Genomic DNA, 23,757 nt, shown 5'->3' with positions numbered 1-23,757 from the left:
TTTTCCTTCCGTTCAGTCGACATTCACCGTCAGGCCGACGTACGTTCACTACGTTTTGCCTGTAGTACCACTGGGCTACAATGCTAGTTTCATAGCATTGTAGCATCACAAAACCTGTTGCCAGGTTTTGTGAGAGTTTTGAGAGAAGTAACCAGGTCTATGAAAACAAGCCCAAAATAATCGACTAGGCCACATATGAAAATAGCAGATCTACAATATATATTTGAGAATCACTGGTTTGAATAATAATTGGCCCAAATAAGCAACTACACTTTAGAAACAAGCCCAAATAAAACCGCAACCACCAATAAAAAATTGCTTGTTTGTTTACAAGCAACTATACAGAAGAATAAGCCCAAAGTCGCTTATAATAAGCAGACATGGCAACATTGGGTACGGTGCAATCTCTCTCTCCTAAATAACGTGAGCGACCATGCATGTGTCCGTAAAGAACGGACGGAATCCCTCACCCCCTGACGCACGTTTCAGACCCATCTAGGGACTTTGAACGGGCCTTGAGAGGACATGGGAGAGACAAGCAAGGCTGAGGCCTTGCCTTGGCGAAGATGCTGTCGGTTTGCTCAGATGCCTGATCTTTAATAAACATATATTTGCATCCACCCTCTCATGGACAGTATGTTTTTTCCATAACAATACAACGGCAGCAGACATCAATAAGGCATAAAGGAGCACTTAACCAAACAGTAACTACAGCTAAATACTAAAATATTTTACTGGAGTACCCAATTTTCAATAATTTCACTTCTACTCCACTACATCTCAAAGGCAATTATTGTACTCCACTATAATTATGTGAAAACTGTAGTTACAAGTTACTTTGTAGATTTAGATTATTATTAGAAAACCACTTCAGCCCTATACATATATTTTGGCAAGCTCACAACACGCTTGTAGATCTGCTACTTTTGCTATTTTAGAATTGTAATCCTGAAAAGTTTTGGAACATAATGAGGTTTCCACCCGACAGAGATGATAAGTTATAGTCACAGATAAAAAAAATATATACTTGAAATGCAGAGACTGAATTTCACATAATGTGCAAATAACCCAAATGAGGCATATATATGAATATTATTGATGTTTGTGTTATCATCCAGATAATGATAGGAGAGGCCGTCTTGTTCTGCTGTCTGTCACGGAGGAAGACGGGACCGGGAGCCGAGGCCAACATCAACGCCGCCGGCTGCAACTTCAACTCCTTTATACGCAGAGCGGTCCGCTTTGTTGGTAAACTGGGCTGCTTTTATACCTTTCTAATCATATTCAGCACACTGTGATACTGTTGTGCAGTGGTTCTCAAACTTTTGAGGGGTCAAGGACCCCCAAAATGATATGTATTTGACTGCGGACCAGGGATTTTTGAAATAATGGCAGATGTACAAGCTCATAGTGCGGCACGCTATGAGCTTGTACAGTATATCTGGGTGTGTTCTGGGGTTCTGGGGTGTTCTGATAGAGACATGATGGCATTCCACTGTTTATTCTTGGATGTTCATGTGGTTGTATAGTGTCTACTGAGTGATAGCCAATAGACTGGTTCTTCCTTCTAATAATAATGGTCACATATCCACTAATGCAGTGGTTCTCAAACTTTTTTTGAGAACCAAATTGATGTATGTGTCGGCCGCGGACACCCACCTGAAAATGTGTTGTGCCAAGCAGGGACCCCCAGAAGCAAAGATTTGTGTTAAAAATGTTTGATAAAAAAAAAAAAAAAGATGTAATGATTTGCACACATATTTTTCAAAAATAGCCAAAGTATAAAATATGCATAAAGGGGTTTAAATGATTGTGACGCTTTATTATCAAATTTTGCCCTGAGGGTCCCTGGACCTTACTTTGAGAACCACTGTCCTAATGAATTATTTAAACTGAACTTGATGTCCCATTTCCCTTCATAAGACCTTGAATTGAAAACAGGCCGTGTTTGTGTGTGTGTGTGTGTGTGTGTGTGTGTGTGTGTGTGTGTGTGTGTGTGTGTGTGTGTGTGTGTGTGTACTCGCATTATATTTGCTAAGTGTTTGGTTTAGCATAGAGTTGTGTGTGCATGCATGTGTGTCTGTTTGTGTGCGTGCACTTCATATATTATTCATATCGTCACTGTCAGGCAGCAACCTTGTATCTCCAACATATTTCATTTTTTTAAATGTATTATTTATTTATTTTTTCAGAAATTAAAACCCTATTTTATACTGTCTTATGAAAGCATTATGCAAAAGTCGTTTTTCGAAAAACGCCAAAAATACAGGTTGAAAGTGGTTTAGGGGTCCTTGAAATAAAATAATAAAAAAGTTTGAGAACCACTGCTCTATCTCGCCCGTGTTCCCTCACTTTGGTTTCACGGTGGTCTCGGCATCTCCCCCCAGGGGTCCACGCGTTCGGCTTGTGCGCCACGGCTCTCATCACCGACATCCTGCAGCTGATGACGGGCTATCCCGCCCCGTACTTCCTCACCGTCTGCAAGCCCAACTACACCACGCTCAATGTCACCTGCGAGCAGAACCCCTACGTCATGGACGACATCTGCGCGGGTTCCGACCCCGCGGCCATCAACCAGGGCAGGTGAGAAAACATTACATTACATTACATTACATTACAGTCATTTAGCAGACGCTTTTATCCAAAGCGACTTACAATAAGTGCATTCAACATAGGTTGGGAACGAAACTACTAATCACCAGAGGTCTTAAGTGCATTTCCTGAAAAAACAAGCAACCAAGAGTATACCTAGCGCTAAGGTAAAAGTGCAATATATCAGCTATCTACTTTCATAAACACATGAGATAAAATAGCCAAATCAAATGAGCACGAGCTAATAGATCCAAATCATCCAATACAACAATACAACAATAGTTCCTACAACTAGTTAACAACAATTATACAACAGGTAGTTCCGACAAAGCAATCTGATTGGTTGAAATAGCTTTCTAGCCGTGCTTCAAACCAGCATCATAGCACGGGCCTAATCACATTAATAAATCACTCCGCAGTGCAGTCCAGTCCGCACCTGATTAGACCATTATATCGCACAGCTGTGCTGTGAAGTCACTCTGTCCCACGGTAGGAAAACAAACAGACAGTAGCCTGACCCACCGCCGCCACCGGAGAACAAACAGCTTTGCAAAATGGACTATGTTGTTAATTTGGTGGATTTACGGTTGATCAATGGTTAGAAGGTTATAAATATCCTCCTGTGTAAAGTAAAATGACTCCCATTTCGTTAACAGTCCAGTAGGCTATATGCTCCGTCGTACGACCGTGTCACGCGGCCAAAATAGCCGATCTACAAGTTCACAACGCGTCGCCATCGCGACGCGTTGTCAGCTTGTAGATCAGTTATTTTGGCCGCGTGACACGGTCGTACGACGGAGCATATAGCCTACTGGAATTCATTCCACTGCGCAAGCATTGATAGCTCAGCTGTGTTGATGAGACGGTGCCTCAAACTCAAAGCACTGCTACAGGGACTATTTAATGTCTCTCAGTCAAAAACTCTTCTCTTTACAGGGAAACGGACAATAGCGAAACATTTTTATTATTAATTGCCCCACAATATGAATACATTTGGATGTGTTTTGTTGGTAACTGTTGTATAATCGCAATATTACACTCGAGGGTGTGCTTTACCTTACATTATTGGCACTTCAGTGATGCTGGCGGAACTCGGCTTCGCCTCGTTCCTGACCGCATCACTGGCGTGCCAATAATGACGGTAAAGCACACCCTCTCGTGTAATATTGCTTAAGTAGGCCAGGCAAAGAGGAAGGGTAGTGTTTCCTGAAGAGGTGGGTTTTCAGCCTGCGGCGAAAGATGGGCAGTGACTCTGCTGTCCTGACATCAGTGGGAAGTTCATTCCACCACTGTGGGGCCAGAACAGAAAAAAGTCTGTTGTTGACGGGTAATTGTCTCACAAATAATTGTGATTTTATTGATTTCTTTGTGGTTTTGGCATTGAACGTTGGAAACACACACAAGTAGAAATTTCAATTCTGTTTGCCTTTTTAGGCGTTACAACAATTGCACAGGGCAGATATGACAAATAACTTAGATGTACAAAAAAATGACAATGACCAAATTGGTAGCAATAATCTAAATGAAAAATATTTGGCCAAAACAGGCAGTGCAAATTATTAAGTGTTAATAATTATGTGCTTAATCATTTTTTTACTTTTTCAAAAACTAAAAACTAAAGTAAAAAATTGTGAAAATTAACTCACAACGCATCTAGGACATGTGGGGTATTGGCCAAGGTTCAGACTTGCTGTGTTAGCTGATCTAAGTGAGTGGGGAGGGGCTGTAGGGTTGGGTCATCATGTCCTGAAGTCACAGGGGTGCCATGCCCTTGAATGCCTTGTAGGCCACCTTGTTGCTTACAACAGCGGTTCTCAAAGTGTGGCCAGGGGGTCCCCAGGGGTCCTTGAGGGGCTCCAGGGGAGGGTTTTAACCTTTGGATGGCAGCAAACTCACAAATTGGGTTTAATTCCCCTTTAAATGTAGGAAGTTATTGCAATTGGTATGACCCCGAAATGTTGGTTGAGCTTCACACGCTTACTGCTCTTATTCTGAATATAAACATAGTGTAGAGTGTGTGGAATTTAAACGCAGTAACAGTAGCAAGGTTTGTTCATGTCTAGCAGAACTAGAGCGATGGTAAAAGAAAAAAGAAAGGAGGTAAAAAAAAATGGTTCCAAGGATTCAAGTCTTGTTGCAATTAAGAGTTTCTCAGCATGGCCGTGGGAGGATTTCGCTGATTGCCGTGTATGTCTGCGCGTGTGTGTGTGTGTGTGCGCGTATGTGTATGTGTATGTGTATGTGTGTGTGTGTGTGTGTGTGTGTGTGTGTGTGTGTGTGTGTGTGTGTGTGTGTGTGTGTGTGTGTGTGTGTGTGTGTGTGCGTGTGCACGCTTGTATCTATTTTCACACCCGAGCATAGGAGCCAAGACATATCTATTTCGGTCACAATGAAAGAGATAGAAGAGAGTGAGTGTGGGAGAGAGAGAGAGAGACACAGAGAGAGAGAGAGAGAGAGAGAGAGAGAGAGAGAGAGAGAGAGAGAGAGAGAGAGAGAGAGAGAGAGAGAGAGAGAGAGAGAGAGCAAGAGAACAGAGCCAGATTGCGAGGGAGAAAAAGAGAAATGGATATAGTGTTTTGATGTTGTTGTTAATGAGGTCACGCGTGGTGCGGAGGGCTTTAAACATTGGCAAACAGCTTCATAAGGCGCACAGGCTCTTGGACAGAAAACCCACAAATGGTGAGCATTCTTCTGGAGAAAGAACTGAGAGCATCTTCTCATGCCCGATATGTAACTGTACTCAATGACCTTATGCTGACAGTACTGTACATACACATCACAGGGCTAAAGCAGTGATCCTCAACCTATTTTGTCAGCCGTGTTAAGTGGTCAGATGGGTGGGCCGCGTGCATTTTCAGAGCATGTTTATGTGAACCCATTGAGACCTGAATCCGATTCTACATGTCTCCTAAATCTCAGTTTTCTGAAAAACGTATGTTTCTATATCAGTGGTGCTCAATCTTTTTCATTCCAATAACCCCGAAAATTATATGTATTTGGCCGCGGACCCCCATCAAAATATGTTGTTGCAGGGACCCCTAGAAGCAAAGATTTGAGTTAAAAATGTTTGCTTTAAATATATATATATTCAAAGATTTGCACACATTTTCACGATTTTTCAAAAAGAGCAGATCTACAAGCTCGTAGCGCGGCACTCGGTGCCGCGCTATGAGCTTGTATATCTGCTATTTTTGAATAGCCCAAAGTGTAACATAATGCTTTTTAGCTCAAATCTAAAAATTACACAGTTCCAGGTCTTAATGGGTTAATGATAAATCAATTGATTGTGTTCCAGCTTGCATCAATGGAACTAACATATAAGTTCCTACTTATCGGTATAACAATGAAAACCAATTTTTCATGGTGTAATGGACTGGCCCAATGAGCGGCTGGAAACAGCACAGAGTCAGGAGGTAGAGTGCAACCAATGGTGCTTTTATTCATCCAAAGTTCACAGACAGGATAAAGGCATCAGCAGCAAACTGTGGCATGGTGGTCGGCGGTTACATGTCGCCTTTCCGACGTTAACTAACCCTATACCTAACCCTAACCGCACGCGGAAGCCACTAGTCGGAGTAGTGAGATGTCGGAATGCAGACATTACCCCGTGGTTGGCAGCTCCACCATGTCCTAATACTTGACTAAAACTGAGTGTGTTTGTTTCTGGCAGCCTTTTATACTCAGCTGAGCCAATCAAGTGTGGGTTCTACCATGTTGCAGGTTACCTCAAACATGCAACAAATCTAAACCACACATTCCATTAAACATCTGAATCAGTACCCCTGGTAAATACATATAAGTTATGCACCCTATTGCAAAACAAACCATATCACATTATTAGCAGCTTTACACACCACAAAACCTCCCTCTTTCTTCTACTGTGGTCCAGTCCAAACCCATATATGGTGCTCGGGCACCCTGGGGACTCTTTTGCCCGAACACCCTGGAACAGACAGACATAAGCCGTATTAAAATGACAATCCAACATCACATATATATTGCCAAATATTATATTGCACTGAACATTTTGCACAATACGTTGTGTGCAAATATATGTATATATATATAATATAATATAATATAAATATAATATAATTAACGGAGGACCTCTTCGTTACACAAGGTTTTGAAGAAAAAAATAACATGACATTTTTTAATAATGTTACTTATTTTTTGGGGGCCCACATGTATTATCCTCACGGCCCCACCAGTGGGCCCACAGGTTGAGAACTACTGCATTAGGTTATGGATCATTCCAATATGATATATCCCTCCGTGATATATCCGCACCGATGTAGACTTACCAGATGAATCTGTGTACGGGGGGGTTTGCTGTGGCTTGGGGCGTTGCCCTCTGCAATTGCCCAAATTCCCACGTGGCACCTCCTTCCACCTCTTTCCTTCTCTCTGCATGGCATCGAAGAGGTGGACATTTAGAGCTCCACATAGGTAAGCTCTGTTTGCAGAAAGTAAACTCGCAGCTATTCAATAGCTTGGCGAAGCTACTTGTAGCTTCCTTTGAGTGCTTCTGCTTCGCTCCGCTCGGTTTGGCTTGTGCCATCTCGTTCAGGAGTTTGTCGTTTGTTTTGACGATTTTCGACACGTGTACGAACACGGTCTGGTCAGCCTGTATTGTGGCACGGAGGGTTTCTTGTCCTATTCGTCCTTTTTGCTGAAACCCTCCCGGTTGTCTCGGATTTGGGGACTGTGTCTACCCTGTAACAAGATTGCGGGAAGCTGTGTACAGTATATGTGTTGGCTTGTGCTACTTTGCAGTTTTTTCCCAAAGTTGAAAGCACACACGCAACTTCTTTGCGTGCTTTCTCCTCACACGGCTGTGCCGTCTAGTAATCACAGGCTTGTGTGCTCCAGGGTGAGCGGGTTATGAGATTCCTCTAACCCCAGCGAGTGAAACTGACCACACAGGCGTGCTTTTTTTTGTTTCCCTCGGGTCTGAGCTTCTCGACCTAGTGAGCGGGTGCACACATTCAAGTCACACACTATACAGTCCTGTTTTACAAATCCCCCCTGTATAAAGCCATGGGCTAATAAACAGTGCAGTGGGAGCCTATGCTGTATATACGCACATAGTTCTGTCTTCACCTCGTATAAGGCTGAGAGATAATAAACAAGCGTGAGTTTTGCATTTTAGTGTTTTGCCCCCAGATAAGCGAAGCTATATAGGGGGGGCTTGGTAGAAGACACCGTTTTATCCTCCCTGTATGAGGCCACAGGCTACACATGGTTCTGTCTTTGCCCTGAATACAGCTGAGAGCGTATGAACGGGTGTGTGTGGTTGAGTCACAGTGGTTAGACCCCCATATTGGCTCGGCTATATATAGTGGGTCTTTTCTTGATTATTAAAACAGCAGGTGTGTAGGTAACCTACACACGGTTCTGTCTTTGCCCCGTATGCAGCTAAGAGCTCATAATCGGGCGCACGTGTTGATTTGCAGTGTTTAGCCATGGTTGCATACGTAACCTTCGTTCTGTACACCCCGTTTACGGGTAGGAGCTGTTAAACGGCTGTGCATGTTGGGTTACAGTGTTTGAACCCCCATATACGCTCGGCGGTATATACGGTGGGTGTGTTCTTTGGTAAATATATACAGAGAGAAAAGGGATTTTACGCTGTTGTTTTCCTTTGCAAGCCTTAAGGCTTAGACGTTGATAATTCACTTTGTGTGTTTTGTATCACGATGGTTTTTGTCTGCCTGACTTGCGATGTTCGCATGTCCGCACACGCTTGGCATATGAGGACCCTCCGGGCTGCGTGCATTGTGTCATACTAGGGGACCGTATGCGCTTGGCTCGGTACAGAAACCTGCAGGCCTTGGTCTCACAGAGAACTCGGGATGGCGGTCTTCCCCCTTCGGGTACGGTGGGCCGTCAGCAGTTTTCTAACCGACGTACGTGCACCCAGAGCGGCTGGCCCCCTCCTAAAACGCTGTGCGGCAGAGGACATCATGATCATCATCAACAATGGTTACATACGTAACCTTCGTTATTATGTTTTTAATCCTGGGACCCCAACCTACACTGAAAACCCCTCCTTGTTCAGGTAGCTCTGAGAATGTACAGATGGAAATAAACCCGTAAGGGTCCATTTGGTCCCTAACTATCAATCAATTAACTGGGGACTCCCTGGAAATTTTGACTGAGCAACTTTCACTTGTACTAGTTGAATAATATTTGATCAGGAGTATCGTATACTATTTATACTTTGACTCCAAGTACTGGGGGTTGAGTGCTTTGTCCGCCATCACTGCCTGCTACAGTGTGTACATTCTGCACAGAGTTAAATTAGCACTCAGGATTTCATAGCACAGATGTAATGTGATGTCCCACAAAATGCCATACGGTCAGTTGACCACACTTTGCATGTATCTTCAGGCATCAACAATGTCTCGCTGTGCGTGCGTGCGTGTCCGCGTGTGTGTGTGTCCGTTCTGTGCAGTTTGCTACAGTGTATTTGCATTAAACCCAAGAGGAGCCGCAATATGAGATCCTTGGCTTATTCTGCTGTGTGTTGGCTGCATGTCACGTGTGTGTGTGTGTGTGTCTGCCTGTGTGAAAGCAGGGACACAGGGTGGTTGGCTAGGATAGCTACAGACTAGGGTAACTAATTATAACCAAAGCCCTCTTGGCATAAACAGACCCATGCTTTCCCATTGCAGCTTTGTCTGTGTTCTTATTTTTACAACAGCACATTTTATTTGTATTATTGTATTATTTATTAATATTTGTATTATATTTTATTATTATTATTTACATAAATGGCAGTGGACCAAGGGTAATTAATATACATCTAAACAGCACAAGGAACAGCATATCCTCTTACTGCAGGTCCAATTTGAAAAAACAAAACAACTAGTCTGAGTACTGTAGGAATAGACTCACTTTGTCTTTGTTGAGATCATTTGTGCCAGCGTTTTTTACCGTTTATTGGCAATCTTTTTAGAGCTGTAGAAGCCACAACGAGGACACGAGTGTCTGGGCGATGGCCAAGGGTCCCGTCTAACGACTGGGACAATAACATTTCTACCATGATCCGCCATTGCAGAGAGATTGCCCGTCGAAAATGGCTTGTTTTGACCACTGTAAAAAGATATGGAGATATGGACCTTTTACTCAAGATCCCATCATTAGGGCGGATGCACGTCCGTTTTTTTGGGATAGCGTCACATCCGTCCCTTTTAAAGGCACATTAAGGCACATTAAGTTGCGCCCTCTTGTGGAGGGGGGGTGTATTTGCAAAAACGTAATTTTACGTTTTTGGCACTGAATGTGTTAATAGCGATATTATCGAACATAAATCAGACATCAATCAAATCAAACATATCAGACAACATATCCCCACACCGGCCATAAAAATGAATGACAAGAGGAGGGATATCAAAAGCAGAGGCATGTATGCACCCCCCCCATGACTTTGAGAACCACCACATTGCATCAGTGGTTTTCTCTCTTTCCCAAAATCGCAAGACACACCTGGACTTGTCCAAGAACAGATAGGATTATCTGCGCGCACACACACACACACACACACACACACACACACACACACACACACACACACACACACACACACACACACACACACACACACACACACACACACACACACACACACACACACACACACACACACACAAAGTAGGTCACAGGGATGGAGCTGTGTGAATAAACGGGTACGGGTTCATTTACAGAATGAATGTAAAATGTAATTACCGCTGAACTCAGCAGTCATATTAGAGCGTGTTTAAACATTAAGGTTTGAATCCCTGGCCATATACTTTCTAGTACAGTATTCTCGTAGTGAAATATTGTCATTAGGGATAGTGTACTGTATGTCTCAGGTTTTCTTGCACACAATATTGATGCAACGGTACTGGGATTATCGCTGGACCGCATTGTTCGCTATCCATGATTCAATGCACGTTCGATATAGGTATTGCAATTAAATTTGTTAATTAAATACTACTTTCCACAGTGTAGTACCTTAAGTACAATTTCGAGGTATTTTTACTTAAGTTGAGTATTTCCAATTTTCAATACTTTAACTTCTACTCCACTACATCTCTGAGGAAAATGTTGTACTTTTACTTTAGTTACTAGTTACTTATTAGACACGCACACACGCACGCGCGCACACCACAGTAAAATTAAGCTTTGGAGGTTTGTCGGGTGCACTGTATGCGCAGCAGCATCACGTGCACTTTGAAGCACTTGCGAATGTAGGCCCAATTTGTTCCACTCGCTAAAAGAACAACCATGTGTGCATGTTTTCCTGTACTGTATGCAAGAGGCTGCATATGAGAGACACCTCGTTATGGATCTGGTTATGCCTCTGTCTGTCTGTCTCTACTGTATATATATCTCTCTCTTTGCTGTTTTTGTTTGTTTCTGCAATATATAGGAACCAAAACCAAATAATTGTACTCTCATATACCTATATGGGATTTAAGAAATCAAAATCTTGAAACTTTAAATCTCTCTCTCTCTCTCTCCCTCTCTTCCAGAAAATCTTTCCCATCTCAACATGCCACACTAGCATCCTTCGCAGCCGTCTATGTCTCGGTGAGTAACAGTTTGCACCCAAACAAAAACAAAAACACACTGGCCTCCGTGCAAAAATAAAATGAACACGTGTGGGAGGTTGAATCCGTCTTTTGGTAGTTTTGCTAAATTACAATGTGCTCTCCTTTTTAAGGCTATAGATTTTGCCTCTGTATTGGAAAATGGTGCACACAAAGTACTGACATAGTACATTTTAAGATAATTCATAACGTTTTGTATATAGCTACTTGTTGTATAGTTACATTATTAATTAATAATTGTTGTGATTTTGGTGTGATGTGGTCCTTTAAGAGTCTCATTCTAACTAAGGCTGGTGAGTGATGTTACAGTTGAGCCGCGTGCACGGAGAACAAGATGACATCATTTCTCTGATGATGATTGTGAACAATTTGTATCATTTTTTATAGACAAGATTAACAATATAAGGTCCAAGATAACTCCGCCTAGTACACACACAGCTGACCATCCTCCTCCAGTTTCCTCACTGTGCCATTTTAACACAATCTCCTTGGATGATCTTACACCAATTGTCTCCCATATGAATCCCTCCTCTAGTCCTGTTGACACTATTCCAACCTCACTCTTAAAATCTGTATTTAATAACCTAAGCCCTTACATCTTGTCTATCATAAACAGTTCTATATCTTCTGGCTGTGTGCCCGAACATTTCAAACATGCAATCATCCAACCGCTCCTGAAAAAAACAAGCCTTGATCCACTAATCCACAGCAACTACAGACCAATCTCTAAACTCCCGTCCATTTCAAAAGTATTAGAAAAAGTGGTATGTAACCAACTCTTAACATTCCTCAATAACAATAATATATTTGACAAATTCCAGTCTGGCTTCCGTCAAAAACACAGTACTGAAACTACTACTTAGAGTTTCCAGTGACATCATCATGAGGGCCGATGTTGGAGAGTGCTCGGTGCTGATGCTGCTGGACTTAAGCGCAGCATTCGACACCATAGACCACTCCATCCTCCTCAACAGGCTCCAACAGTGGGTGGGCTTATCTGGTTTGGCGTTGGACTGGTTTTCCTCTTATCTGTCAGGTAGAAGTGTGGCTGTCGCTATCGACAACTTTGTCTCCTCCTCAGTTCCCCTGACCTGTGGGGTCCCCCAGGGTTCCATCCTTGGTCCAGTATTGTTCTCCCTCTACATGTTACCCCTTGGTGCTCTCATAAACAGTTTTGAAGGCATTTCTTATCATTGCTATGCCGATGATACACAGTTGTATCTGTCTTTTAAGCAAAATGACCTCAGCAAAATCACAATCATGCATGACTGTCCAACAGCAATCAAAAACTGGATGGCACAAAACTTCCTACAGCTCAACGCAGACAAAACAGAAATCCTCATTATAGGCCCGGAAAGTGCTTCCAATGCAATACAGCTGTCCCTCGGTTCTCTGGCATCCAACGTGTCACATAATGCAAAGAACCTAGGTGTCTTTTTTGACAACCACATGAACTTTGAGTTCCATGTAAAGAAGGTTACCCAGTCCTGTTTCTATCACTTACGCAATATCTCAAAAATCAAACCAATCCTTACTTCTCAGGACCTGGAAAAAATCATACACGCCTTTGTCTCTTCCCGTCTTGACTATTGTAATGGACTCTATACTTCCCTTAGCCGTTCCTCTATTCATCGACTACAACTAGTACAAAATACCGCTGCCAGAATTCTCACCAACACCAACCGTAGAGCACATATAACACCAGTATTGGCTGCACTTCACTGGCTGCCCATTAAGGCTAGAATTGATTTTAAAATCCTTTTAATAACCTACAAAGCACTACATGGCCTGGCCCCTATTTGTATCACAGACTTACTACACTCAAAGCCTAATGTGAGATCTCTCAGGTCTTCGGACAAAGGCCTGCTGGAGATACCAGCGTCCTAACTTAAAACTAAGGGTGACCGGGCCTTTGCAGTGGTTGCTCCCACATTGTGGAACGCTCTGCCTTTAGTGATAAAAAATGCTGAGTCAGTTGACGGTTTTAAGAACTTGTTAAAAACACATTTGTATCGGAAGCATTTTGTCAGGTAAATTCTTACCTGCCCCACCTGTGTAGGTCAATGTTTTCTTTTTGTTTTTTGACTTCTTGTTATGTTGCTATTGCTCTCCTGTACATTGTTGTAACTTGTTCTACTTGATTGCTTTATTACTTGCCACTGTATAGCACTTTGTAACTTTGTTTCGAAAGGTGCTTTATAAATAAAATTTACTTACTTACTTACTTACACCAGGCCGTATTACACTGCATGTTCTGAAGTGTATTACACACATAGAGAATATATACAGTATAGGCTCTATGCACAGCACAGCCTCCTCTTACCTCCTCTTACTTCCTTCACAGAGTCAGGATGCTGATATTGTGCGTTTTGGCTCACTGGAAACACTCTGTACCAGTGGGTCTCAAAGTGTGGCCCAGGGACCCTCATGGTTCCTTGAGGGGGTTCCAAATGCCCCCTTAAAAAGGTGTGCAACTCTGAGAGAAACCAAATGGACCCGTAAGGGGCCATTTGTACACTCTCGGAGCTATGGGGGTCCTTGAAATTAAAAGGCTTGAGAACCACTGTGCTGCACGAAATGGAACAAAGCATCATTGGTAAAAGCTGTGAAGGAAGTAAGGAAGAGGCCCAATTTCTTTCCAAAATGGCTGCTGTGCATAGAGCCTATTGGACCCATAACGTGACCAGAAGATATGAGACTGTACAAAAACTCCGGGGGAAAGCATCTGTGTCACTTTAGATTGAAAAATCTTGAAAGTGTGAGAGCGACTGAGTTAGAGGGAATTCGTAGAATCCCGGGCCTTAATAACAGTCCAGGTTGGATTGATGATAATGTCAGCCTATTCGTATAATAGCTGCCAGTTTAGAACAACAGAACGTCTGCCAGACACAGGCAACAAAGTGCTGACTGAGAATGGAGGAAGGAAGGAAGGAACCTCAGTTGCCTGTTGAGTGACTGGCACAGAGTGCAGTGCCCACACCACTGAGGAGAGCAGCAGTGCTGCTGGGCACACAGCGGGCACAGGCTGGCATCATATCACTCCATGCTAATAAAATACTGCTGACTCACGATGTCTGGAGCACGACCAATGGAGAGAGAGAGAGTACATTACTTTCTCTGTATCTCTCTCGCCCCCTCTCTCTCTCTTTCTCCCTCCCCCTCTCTCTCTCTCTCTCTCTCTGACTGTCAGCCTAAGTATACTAATAGAAAGCTTAGAGAGTCATTTAAGTCTTTGTCGTCATTGTAGCGAAATTAGGAGCGCTACTCCTGATCGGTACAAAAGGAAACATAAAACAAAACAAATATAACATAACTTCTAGGCTAAACAAACAACCACTGTCAGCAGCAACACAGGTTTTGATGTAGCAACACGGGTTGTAAAATGACAATAGCAACAGAGGTTTTAGAATAACAGGTTTAAGAATATGTAGACGTGACTCAGGGAAATAAAGAACCTTATGCCACAAAGGGGTGTGTGTGTGTGTGTGTGTGTGTGTGTGTGTGTGTGTGTGTGTGTGTGTGTGTGTGTGTGTGTGTGTGTGTGTGTGTGTGTGTGCCGTAGTGTGCCGTAGTGTGACATCTAGTGGCTGAGCGTTGAATGTTGTCATGAGCAAGTTGTTTAAGCCCTATTTTATACTTTGTTGTACGATGGTGTTGTGGGGTGGCAATAGCAGATCTACAAGCTTGTGAGCTTGCATTATTTTCCGGTGCACGACACTGGTGACACTTCAATAAGTATGAATCAGACTTTAATGGTAAGGTATAAGTGATTTTTTGTTAAAAGGTTAAAGCTCTATTATTCTGATGGTAATCGTTGCTTTGTGTTGTTCAGTAATAGGGGTCTCCCCGTCTCTCCAGCTCTTTAATAAACAGAAAATACATTTTCAGGTGGGTTGCTAATTTCAGCCAATCAGAGAGTACCAGTTTATCATCTTCCAGATTGAATTTTGTGTCTGCTCATTTCTTTGTGGCATTACTTCCAATTTCACCTGTTTATCCGGTATCCTGTGTGAGTTCTCTCTGCTGATTGGATCAAATTGGTATCCTGATCTGAAAATGCATTTTGTTTACCGAACAAACACTCTATAGTAGTTGTTCCCAAACCTTTTAGCTCAAGACCCAAAATATTAATTTGGTGGTCTTCCCGGGACCCCCCCCCCCAAAAAAAAAGCCCTATTTATTAGTGAAAATAGAGACCCACAAGCTTGTAGATCTGCTATTTTCACTATGTTTTAAAAGGTATTTAAATGTATGGATTGTTTTTACCTGTAATTATTATTTCCTTTTTTTTATGTTTTGAATTCTTTTTTTAAATGTAGGAAATATAAAAAAGGAAAAATGTACTCGTGTGACCCATAAACATTGTAATGAAAAAGTATCACTTACCCTACCTTTAACGGTTAAAGGTAGGGTAAGTGATATTTTTTCATTAAAATGTTTGGTTAAAGTTTAACCCATTAAAACCGGGAAAGAATCGTTTTAGATTTGAGCGTTGGCTCACAGCGTGTCACTTTGTGCCGCGCTGCGAGCTTGTACATCTGCTATTTTTTTACGTTTTTGAAAAAATCTTGAAAGTGTTTTGAATAATTTTTTACTACAAAAAGAAAATGTTTGAGAACTACTGATTTAGAAGGCATTTGTGTAGAATCGGCCTCAGGTCTTAATGGGTCTTAATGTTTCCCGTCTCCGTCTTCCAGATGTACTTCAACAGCACCCTGACGGACTCGTCCAAGCTGCTGAAGCCCCTGCTGGTGTTCTCCTTCGTCATCTGTGCCATCATCTGCGGCCTGACCCGCATCATCCAGTACAAGAACCACGCCATGGACGTCTACCTGGGCTTCATCCTGGGAGGAGCCATCGCCATCTACCTGGTAAACCGACTAGGCAGTGGTGTAAAGTAACTAAGTACATTTACTTAAGTACTGTACTTACTGTAAGTAAAAGTTTGAAGTACTTGTACTGTACTGTCAATACTTTTACTTCTACTCCACTACATATCAGAGTCAAATGTTGTACTTTTACTCCACTACAATTATTAGAACATTTTAGTTTCAATACATTTGCGTTTAATAGCCCAGCCCTACTGTATATAACATGTTCTGTAGGTCCCATTTTAACCACGTCCCTGATGTGGAGGCAAACATTCTTAGAAAATAGCCGAACTACAAGCAAAGCGTCACAACGGGGTGTGCGTGTGTGCGTGTGTGTGCATGCGTGGTGCCACCAAGGGGCTAACATCCCGCTTGTAAATTTAGGCTATATAGGAAGTGTGACAGTTCATATGAATGGCCTGTAGTCTCGCTGTTTCACTGCTGTTTCATCCCTGCTGGTTGCAGAAGCAATTAGGCTCTATTCAAGCGGATGGGTTTTTGGCCGAACTTTACACTTAACATTGTCATAAATACTATATGCTTCCAGTCGCTAGTTTAAAGTCTTCTTTTAATCACCATGATATGCGTCTTGGTAAATTATGGTCCCATTTATTTTTAAATGAATGATAAAGCAGGGTATGTTTCTAGGGTTTCTACTGGTTCTACCGAGTGAAGACTCGCCCTCGCTGCCAATAGCATTAATTTCCGTTTGCATTTCGGACCGGTTATCAACCGGATATAGAAAGATGGCGCATTTGCAGTGGAGAAGTGCCATGAGGTATAGAATCAATGTCGGCACCGCAGTTTGACGTCACCCCACAAAGTGTCTCCTTCTCTCCTTCTGCTCCCATCCATCCTGTCCAGGGCCTGTACGCTGTGGGGAACTTCCAGCCCAGCGAGGAGGGGACCGGCAGCAGCGGTGGTCCTCCTCCTCCCCGGGTGGTCCACTGCCCCCCCTGCTCCCTCCCCCACATCAGCCAGGAGGCTGTCCTGCACCACCTGCAGATGAAGGCCATGGCCGGGAACCATCACCACCAGGGCCTCCCCGCCTCCTACTCCGATGGCCTCCTCCACCGGGCTCTCCAGCAGCAGCAGCAGCAGCAGGGGTCCGGTGACACCTTGAAGCGATCCAGCGCCGACGTGGACGTGATGTCCCCCCGCAGCCCGCTGGGTGAGGATACCAGCTAATTTGACTAATTTTAAGATTCATTATTCATTATGTATTTTGGAACAGACTGTGATGACTATGTTAACACACTCACTGTCAGGTATTAATTAATTCTTCCGCCACTGCCAGCATTTTTTACCTTATTTTGACGATCCACTGAGAGCGACGGACGCCCTGATGTGGACACGGATGTAATCAAAGGCTGTCTGGGGGGAGGGGGAGGGTCTCCTCTATAAAAACATTTTTACCGGGATCGTCCGTTCTGTTGTTATCGGCAGTTGAATAAGGCTCGTTTTCATAAAAAAATAAAGAAATATGAGCTAGATGTGTTTTTCTACTCTCATAACATAGCAGGGCGGAATTTTGATACCATAGTGCACTTGGTGATACAAGCGCGAAATTTGGCACAGATGACCTTCATATGACCCTAATTGATAATCAACCTCTGGCCACGCAGAATTCCTAAGATTTCAAGATGGCCACCACCAGTTTTCAAAATGTCTGCAACTGGTCCAATGTGTTGGACTATATCGCTATATTGCTGGGGCAAAGCGATAAGAGAATATGTTCTGGAGGTATTCCTACCAAGTAAGATAAAAAATAACATTAGGTTCCAATATGGCGGCATGTATTCCAATATGGCTGCCGATAAATTGCAGAAATGTGCACCTGCTTATGGTTTATCCACATGAGCTTGTTGTACATGTATTTGTATTAATTACCATACACAGAATCCATTTATGGAACATTTGAAAGTGATTTATTAGCTTGGTAAAGCTTAGTGCTTACTTTTTGTTTTGTTATCAAGTCATTATAAACACATTTTCATTTACAATGGTGGCTGGGCAAGTGACAGGCCAGTGTACTAGCAACTGCAACCACAGAGGGGTGTGCAGATAAGTCCAAACTTAAAGCATTTGCAGTGTCCAGAACATGCTATTTTACATCCACATCGTGTCAGCTTCTGGCATAATTTGGCAAACAGGACTGCACAAGAGTCACTGGCCCCATATATGTCCTGCTTGGAATGCACTTCACTTGCATTCACTTCCTTGTAGGAACTACTTCTATGAAGTTCTATCGTACATGAGTACTATGAACTCCTCAATGACTTGCATATGTTTATCATTTATTGCAACAGGTGTTGAACCTAATTTGGAGAAGTTGTCTGCCATGCTGACCTTTTTCCCTTTCCATGGAAGGACGAAACTGTGTGGCATCCCCTGAATGCATGAAAGAAGCAAAGACCTGATGACTTTGATTCAATAGCTGATGCAATTTCATGAACGGGATCCATCTGAGATCCTTCCCTCCTTCCAAAGGCAATCCACAGCTAATTCAAGCCAAGTCTTTGAACAAGTGAAACTGTTATGTCAACAATGTCAGTATCTGAGGCAGAGCTGCAGAGGATAGCATCTGACACATCATGATTCGCAGCTCAGATACTGACGTTGTTGTCATAGCAGTTGCACTTGTTCAAATTAAATAAGTCTGAGACTTATTGTCAGTATCAGCTGAGAACTCAGGGGTCTTATAGACCCCCTGGTATTGCTGAGGTGGAGCGCCACACTCACCGTACCTACTCATACACTGATCCTGATCGAACCCATGACCATGTGATCCGAAGGTGAAAGCTCTGCCGACTGAGCAACCCAGACACAAAGACTTGGCTTGAAAAAGCTGTCGAAGGACCTCAGATGGATCCCCCTTCATGAAAATGCATCAGCTATTGGATCAAAGTCATCAGGTCTTTGCTTCTTTCATGCGTTCAGCAGATGCCATACAGTTTTGTCCTTCCACGGAAAGAGAAAAAGGCCAGCACCTGTTTGAGAAAATATCCCTATATATATCTAGGTTTTTGTATTTAGTTGCCCTAGGTCGTTAAAAAGCTACCAAATCACTTTAAAATGTGCTATAAATCGATTCTGTGTATGGTAATTAATACAAATACATGTGCTTCAAGCTCATGTGAATGTATATTTATGCAATTTATCGGCAGCCATATTGGAAAATATGCCGCCATATTGGAACCTAATATTATTTTTTTATCTTACTTGGTAGAAATACCTTCAGAACATATTCTCCTATATTAAAATAAGAGGGAAATCAAAGATTTACAGCCCCAGCAAAGTGATATAGTCCAAAATGTTGGCCCAGTTGCAGCCATTTTGAAAACTGGTGGTGGCCATCTTGAAATCTTAGGATTTTTGCGTGGCCAGAGGTTGATTATCAATTAGAGTCATATGAAGGACATCTGTGCCAAATTTCACGCTTGTATCACCAAGTGCACTATCGTGTATTGAAAACGGCAAAATTCCGCCCTGCTAACATCGGAGTGGACGGAAGTGAATCTTTTTGGGATGATGTCGCATCCGTACATTCCTTCTCTTGCAGTCAAGGGAGTTTTTTTTTACTACATCAATGGCAGTGAATGTGTTAACTACTGTATGACGGACCTAATCTCTCAAGAACAGATTCTGCTCTGCGTCGGTAGCCGCGTTGACAACCCGTGCGCATTGGTTCAAGTGGGCATGCTATCAGATCAGGAAGCAGACCGCGCTTTACCCAATCAAATGTAGTGGGCGGGATTTACGTGTGTGCCGTTCCTTCCCCACTAGAAACAAGCCGAAACTCATTTAACAATAGCGTCCTCGAAGCCGACAAGACCACGGAAAGTTAGTAACATTTTAAATTGCTCTTTCATCATAGAAACAAGTGGGCTTATAACCAAAACAATGTTCTTTGGGTGAATTGGTGTTAGTGTTCCGTGGAGAAATATTGTTAGTGGGAATGAAAACATAGTCGCACCACCGGAAGTGGAGCGCTGAAGGCAGACCAAAAACCCCGGTTTCCTTGCGCACGGGTCCACCGTATAGCCCCCCCCAGAGCCAAGTGAAAGAGTAAAAAACAGCAGAGGATGCTGTTTTTCCTTTTTATTTGGCGATGGGTTCCCAGATTGTGACGGACCTAACAGTTTATGGCCTAACGATGTAACCTGGGACCAGACAAATCTGCCAGTGCAAAAAGGTCTGGCACCGCTCCGTTGTGAATCCATTTCCTGCTCCCGAAGTCTGGGGTGACCAAACAGGGCTCAGTATTAAAATATGGGACACTGTAATTGGTAGTTGGCTGTAGGTCTAACCAATTGCGTCGAGAGCCATTGTTTTGATCCCGCCCCCTTGGAAAAAAAAACGTCCTCATAGAAGCACCAGACTCATATCCACTCAGTGATATAGTCTGGCTACGCGAGGCTAATAATAATGCTGTGTCTGTATTTCTTTGTTGATGCTGCTGTATGGTTTTAAGTGCAGTGCAAACAAAACGTAATTGTTCCATACAGTGACAATAAACGTCTTTATCTTATCTGGCCACGTCCACCAAACAGGTAAGGACCCCATGGTAACCTTCAGCCACACCCTGCCGCGGGTCCACACGCCCCAGGCCATGGCGGCGTACGAGGAGGCGGCCAGGCGGCACGCCGCCACGCTGCACCACGGCTCCATGGACTCCAGCCGCTCCAAGCAGCTGCTGTCCCAGTGGAAGAGCAAGAACAGCAGCCAGGACGGCCGCAAGTGTTCCCTGCAGGTCAGCGTGATGGAGAGTATACTATGCTAACCCCATTAAGACCGGGAACGCATCTGTGTCATTTTAGATGTCTTTGGGCTATTTTTGCCATTTCTATTTTTTCCTATTCAAAAATAGCAGATCTACAAGATCTGATGTTTTTGAAAAAAAGAATTGTGACAATGTGTGCAAATCTGTGTATATACTGTATGTATATATATATATATATATATATATATATATATATATATATATATATATATATATATATATATACATTTTTAACTCAAGTCTTCAGCGGACAAATACATATCATTTTGGGGGTTCCTTGACATGAAAAAAGTTTGAGAACCACTGATATTATAGCAACATAAGTAAAAAAGAAAAAAAAGAATCCCCAGAAGATTTGAGTAAAAAAATAGCTAAGATTTTTCAAAAAGAATAGCAAATCCACAAGCTCGTAGCACGGCACTCGGTGCTGTTTGTGTATAGCCCTATGTATGCACCTTTCGGCCATTTGAAAATAGCCGATCTACAAGCTCACAATGCGTCACGATGCGACGCATTGTGAGCTTGTAGATCTGCTATTTTCAAAAGATTTTTATACATTTGAAAAATTGTGAAATGGGACATTCAGCATAATGAGTACTTTCTACTTTTGGTACTTTAAGTACATTTTGATACCAATACTTACTATACTAACCCTTTCACTCAAGTACATTTTCTAAACGTCAGTAAATAATTTGAGCACTTTTTTCCACCACTGCCAGCAGGTCCCCGACTCCTTCTCCTCGTCGGTGGACTCGTCGTCGGGCCAGTCCTCTCAGCACGCTCATCACCACGGCAGCATGGAGCTGCGCTCCGGCGCCGAGCCCTCTGCGGTGGGCCTGAATGGAGGCTACGACGCCGGCGGTCAGTCCTACATGGCCAAGCTGGCCACGGGCGCCAGCACCACGCTGCCCAGCAACTGCAGCGGCCTCGCCGGAGGGGCCCGGATGGCCATGCAGTCGCGGCCGGGCTCCTCGCAGCTCGTCCACATCCCAGAGGAAGCCCACGAGAACTTCAACCACCGCGCGTTGTCTCCGAGGACAATGGGAGGAGGAGGAGGAGAGGGGATGATGGCGGCTAACAGCGCCGCGGCGGCGGCGGCGCAGGCCAACTGGCAGAGGGCGGCGGAGGTGACCGCGGCCTACAACAGGACTAATGAGGGCGGCCAGCCGCGGATCATGCAGGTCATCGCCATGTCCAAGCAGCAGGGCCTCCTGCAGACCCACTCCAAGAGCCTGGACGAGGGCAGCATGGGCTGCGGCGGCGGAACCTGCGGGGCGGCGCCTCGCTACCGGGGCCTGACGGACCAGGACCCCTGCGGCACCACGGGGCCCAGCTCCCTGGGGAGCACGGCGGACAGCATCTCGGGGAGCACCGGAGCCATCGTCCGGGTGGAGGCCCACCCCGAGAGCAACCGGCCCGTGATCCAGCCCCCGTCCCAGGACGGCGGGTCGTGGAGGTGGCGGTCGCTGGATCACGGCCCGGGTGGTGGCGGTGGGGGCGGTGGAGGAGGAGGAGGTGTAAAGCAGTCGTTTGAGCTCAACGATCTCAACAGAGACTCGGAGAGCTCGGATTCGACGCGCGACGGCTCCGTCGACAGGAAGCGTGCCAATCACGTCGTCAGCGCCACGTCCGGCGGCGCCGCGGCGCCACCGACCGTCACGGTTCACACCCAGAACACAGGCCATCACGGGGAGCTGAGGCCGCCCCCCCAGGGCCTCTCCACCATCCGCGTGACCCCGGGGGATGGCGGAGGCGTGTCTGGGCCCACCGCGGAGGGCGGCTCAGAGGTGCCGTCGTCAGCCTCCAGCCGGGAATCAACGCTACGGAGGAAGGCCAATAATATCATCCTGATACCGGAGAGATCTGACAGTCCAGATAACACCCGGAATATTTTCTACAAGGGAACGTCCATGACTCACACTTTCAAGGAATAATGTGGGAAAATATAAATAAAAACGATTTTTGAGAGACATGACAAATTAATTGGATATTCAGATAACTTTATTTGGCTATACTACAGTATATCTGTGATACGAGCCAGTATTACCACTGTCACTGTATATATTGTTATAGACACAAAAGAGAAAGGTTTATCCAGCATGAGTTTTTTTGGTACATGTTGAAACTTAAAGCACAACCTTTTAAGTGTTGTAGAAATAATCACTGTGTACTTTTTTGCGATCATTCTTAAAAGATAACCTATTGTAGCGCTCGATGCCGTGCCAACTGTTTGGGGACAGCGATAATGTTTTTTAGACAGTTAGCGTAGGATTTTGGATACATTTCACCACAAAAAAAAGAAGAAACAAAATAGAATAAAAACAACATGTAAAACGCAGAGCACTGAAAGCTGTAGCAAAACTATTGCAAAGTTATTGTACCATAGCTGTGAAACCAATGTTTACTTTCCCTCTACTGTAAATACTGTGTAATGGGTGCTACACCAGTAAAAGACCATTTAATATAATATATACTGTATCATTTGAATAGATGAAATATAAACATTGATTTTAGTGACAGAGATATGTTTTGTATATTGTCCCCTATGTACAGAGTCCACACAACTCAACAAAAAATACTGTTTTTAACCATAAGTGTGCTTATAGCATCCCTTCTGTAGCAATGAAGTCAAATATGCTGTGACTTGCACTGGAACATGTGTTTACTGTACCTTGTAAATTGTAAACTTTACTGTACCTTATTGAACCAGGTTTTCCATGGTCCCCCAATCAAGTCCCTTTCCTATATTTATGGCACAAAACCCACAATATTGTGATAATGTTTTATTTTCTATGCCATCGGGTAAAAATGTGCCTACATTTGAAAGAACCCATAATCAACAACTACATTTGTGGTGACAAACTGATAAGAAATTTTACACGTGTTTGAGGCATTTCGAATTATGATTTCA

At 43.7% G+C, this 23,757-nt stretch overlaps 1 protein-coding gene across 1 annotated transcript in view; it reads left to right on the top strand.

Annotated features, from left to right (window-relative positions):
* LOC311038806 (phospholipid phosphatase-related protein type 4-like) overlaps window positions 1–22,780 on the top strand; it is a gene marked incomplete at both ends in the record, with an annotated part of 77,053 nt that extends 54,273 nt beyond the window's left edge. The window contains 7 exons of the mRNA XM_084048409.1: window positions 1,119–1,248; window positions 2,388–2,583; window positions 11,115–11,172; window positions 15,890–16,063; window positions 16,928–17,234; window positions 20,617–20,816; window positions 21,569–22,780. Coding sequence (XP_083904535.1) covers window positions 1,119–1,248; window positions 2,388–2,583; window positions 11,115–11,172; window positions 15,890–16,063; window positions 16,928–17,234; window positions 20,617–20,816; window positions 21,569–22,780 — 2,277 coding nt within the window. The remainder of the gene's footprint in view (window positions 1–1,118; window positions 1,249–2,387; window positions 2,584–11,114; window positions 11,173–15,889; window positions 16,064–16,927; window positions 17,235–20,616; window positions 20,817–21,568) is intronic.
* Between the last annotated feature and the right edge of the window lie 977 nt (window positions 22,781–23,757).

The sequence above is a fragment of the Gymnoscopelus microlampas genome, assembly GCF_963454915.1.
Source record: "Gymnoscopelus microlampas genome assembly, chromosome: 22".
Taxonomy (NCBI): Eukaryota; Metazoa; Chordata; class Actinopteri; order Myctophiformes; family Myctophidae; genus Gymnoscopelus; species Gymnoscopelus microlampas.
The sequence above is the reverse complement of the archived record's forward strand: the minus strand, read 5'-3'. Positions and strand labels throughout refer to the sequence as shown.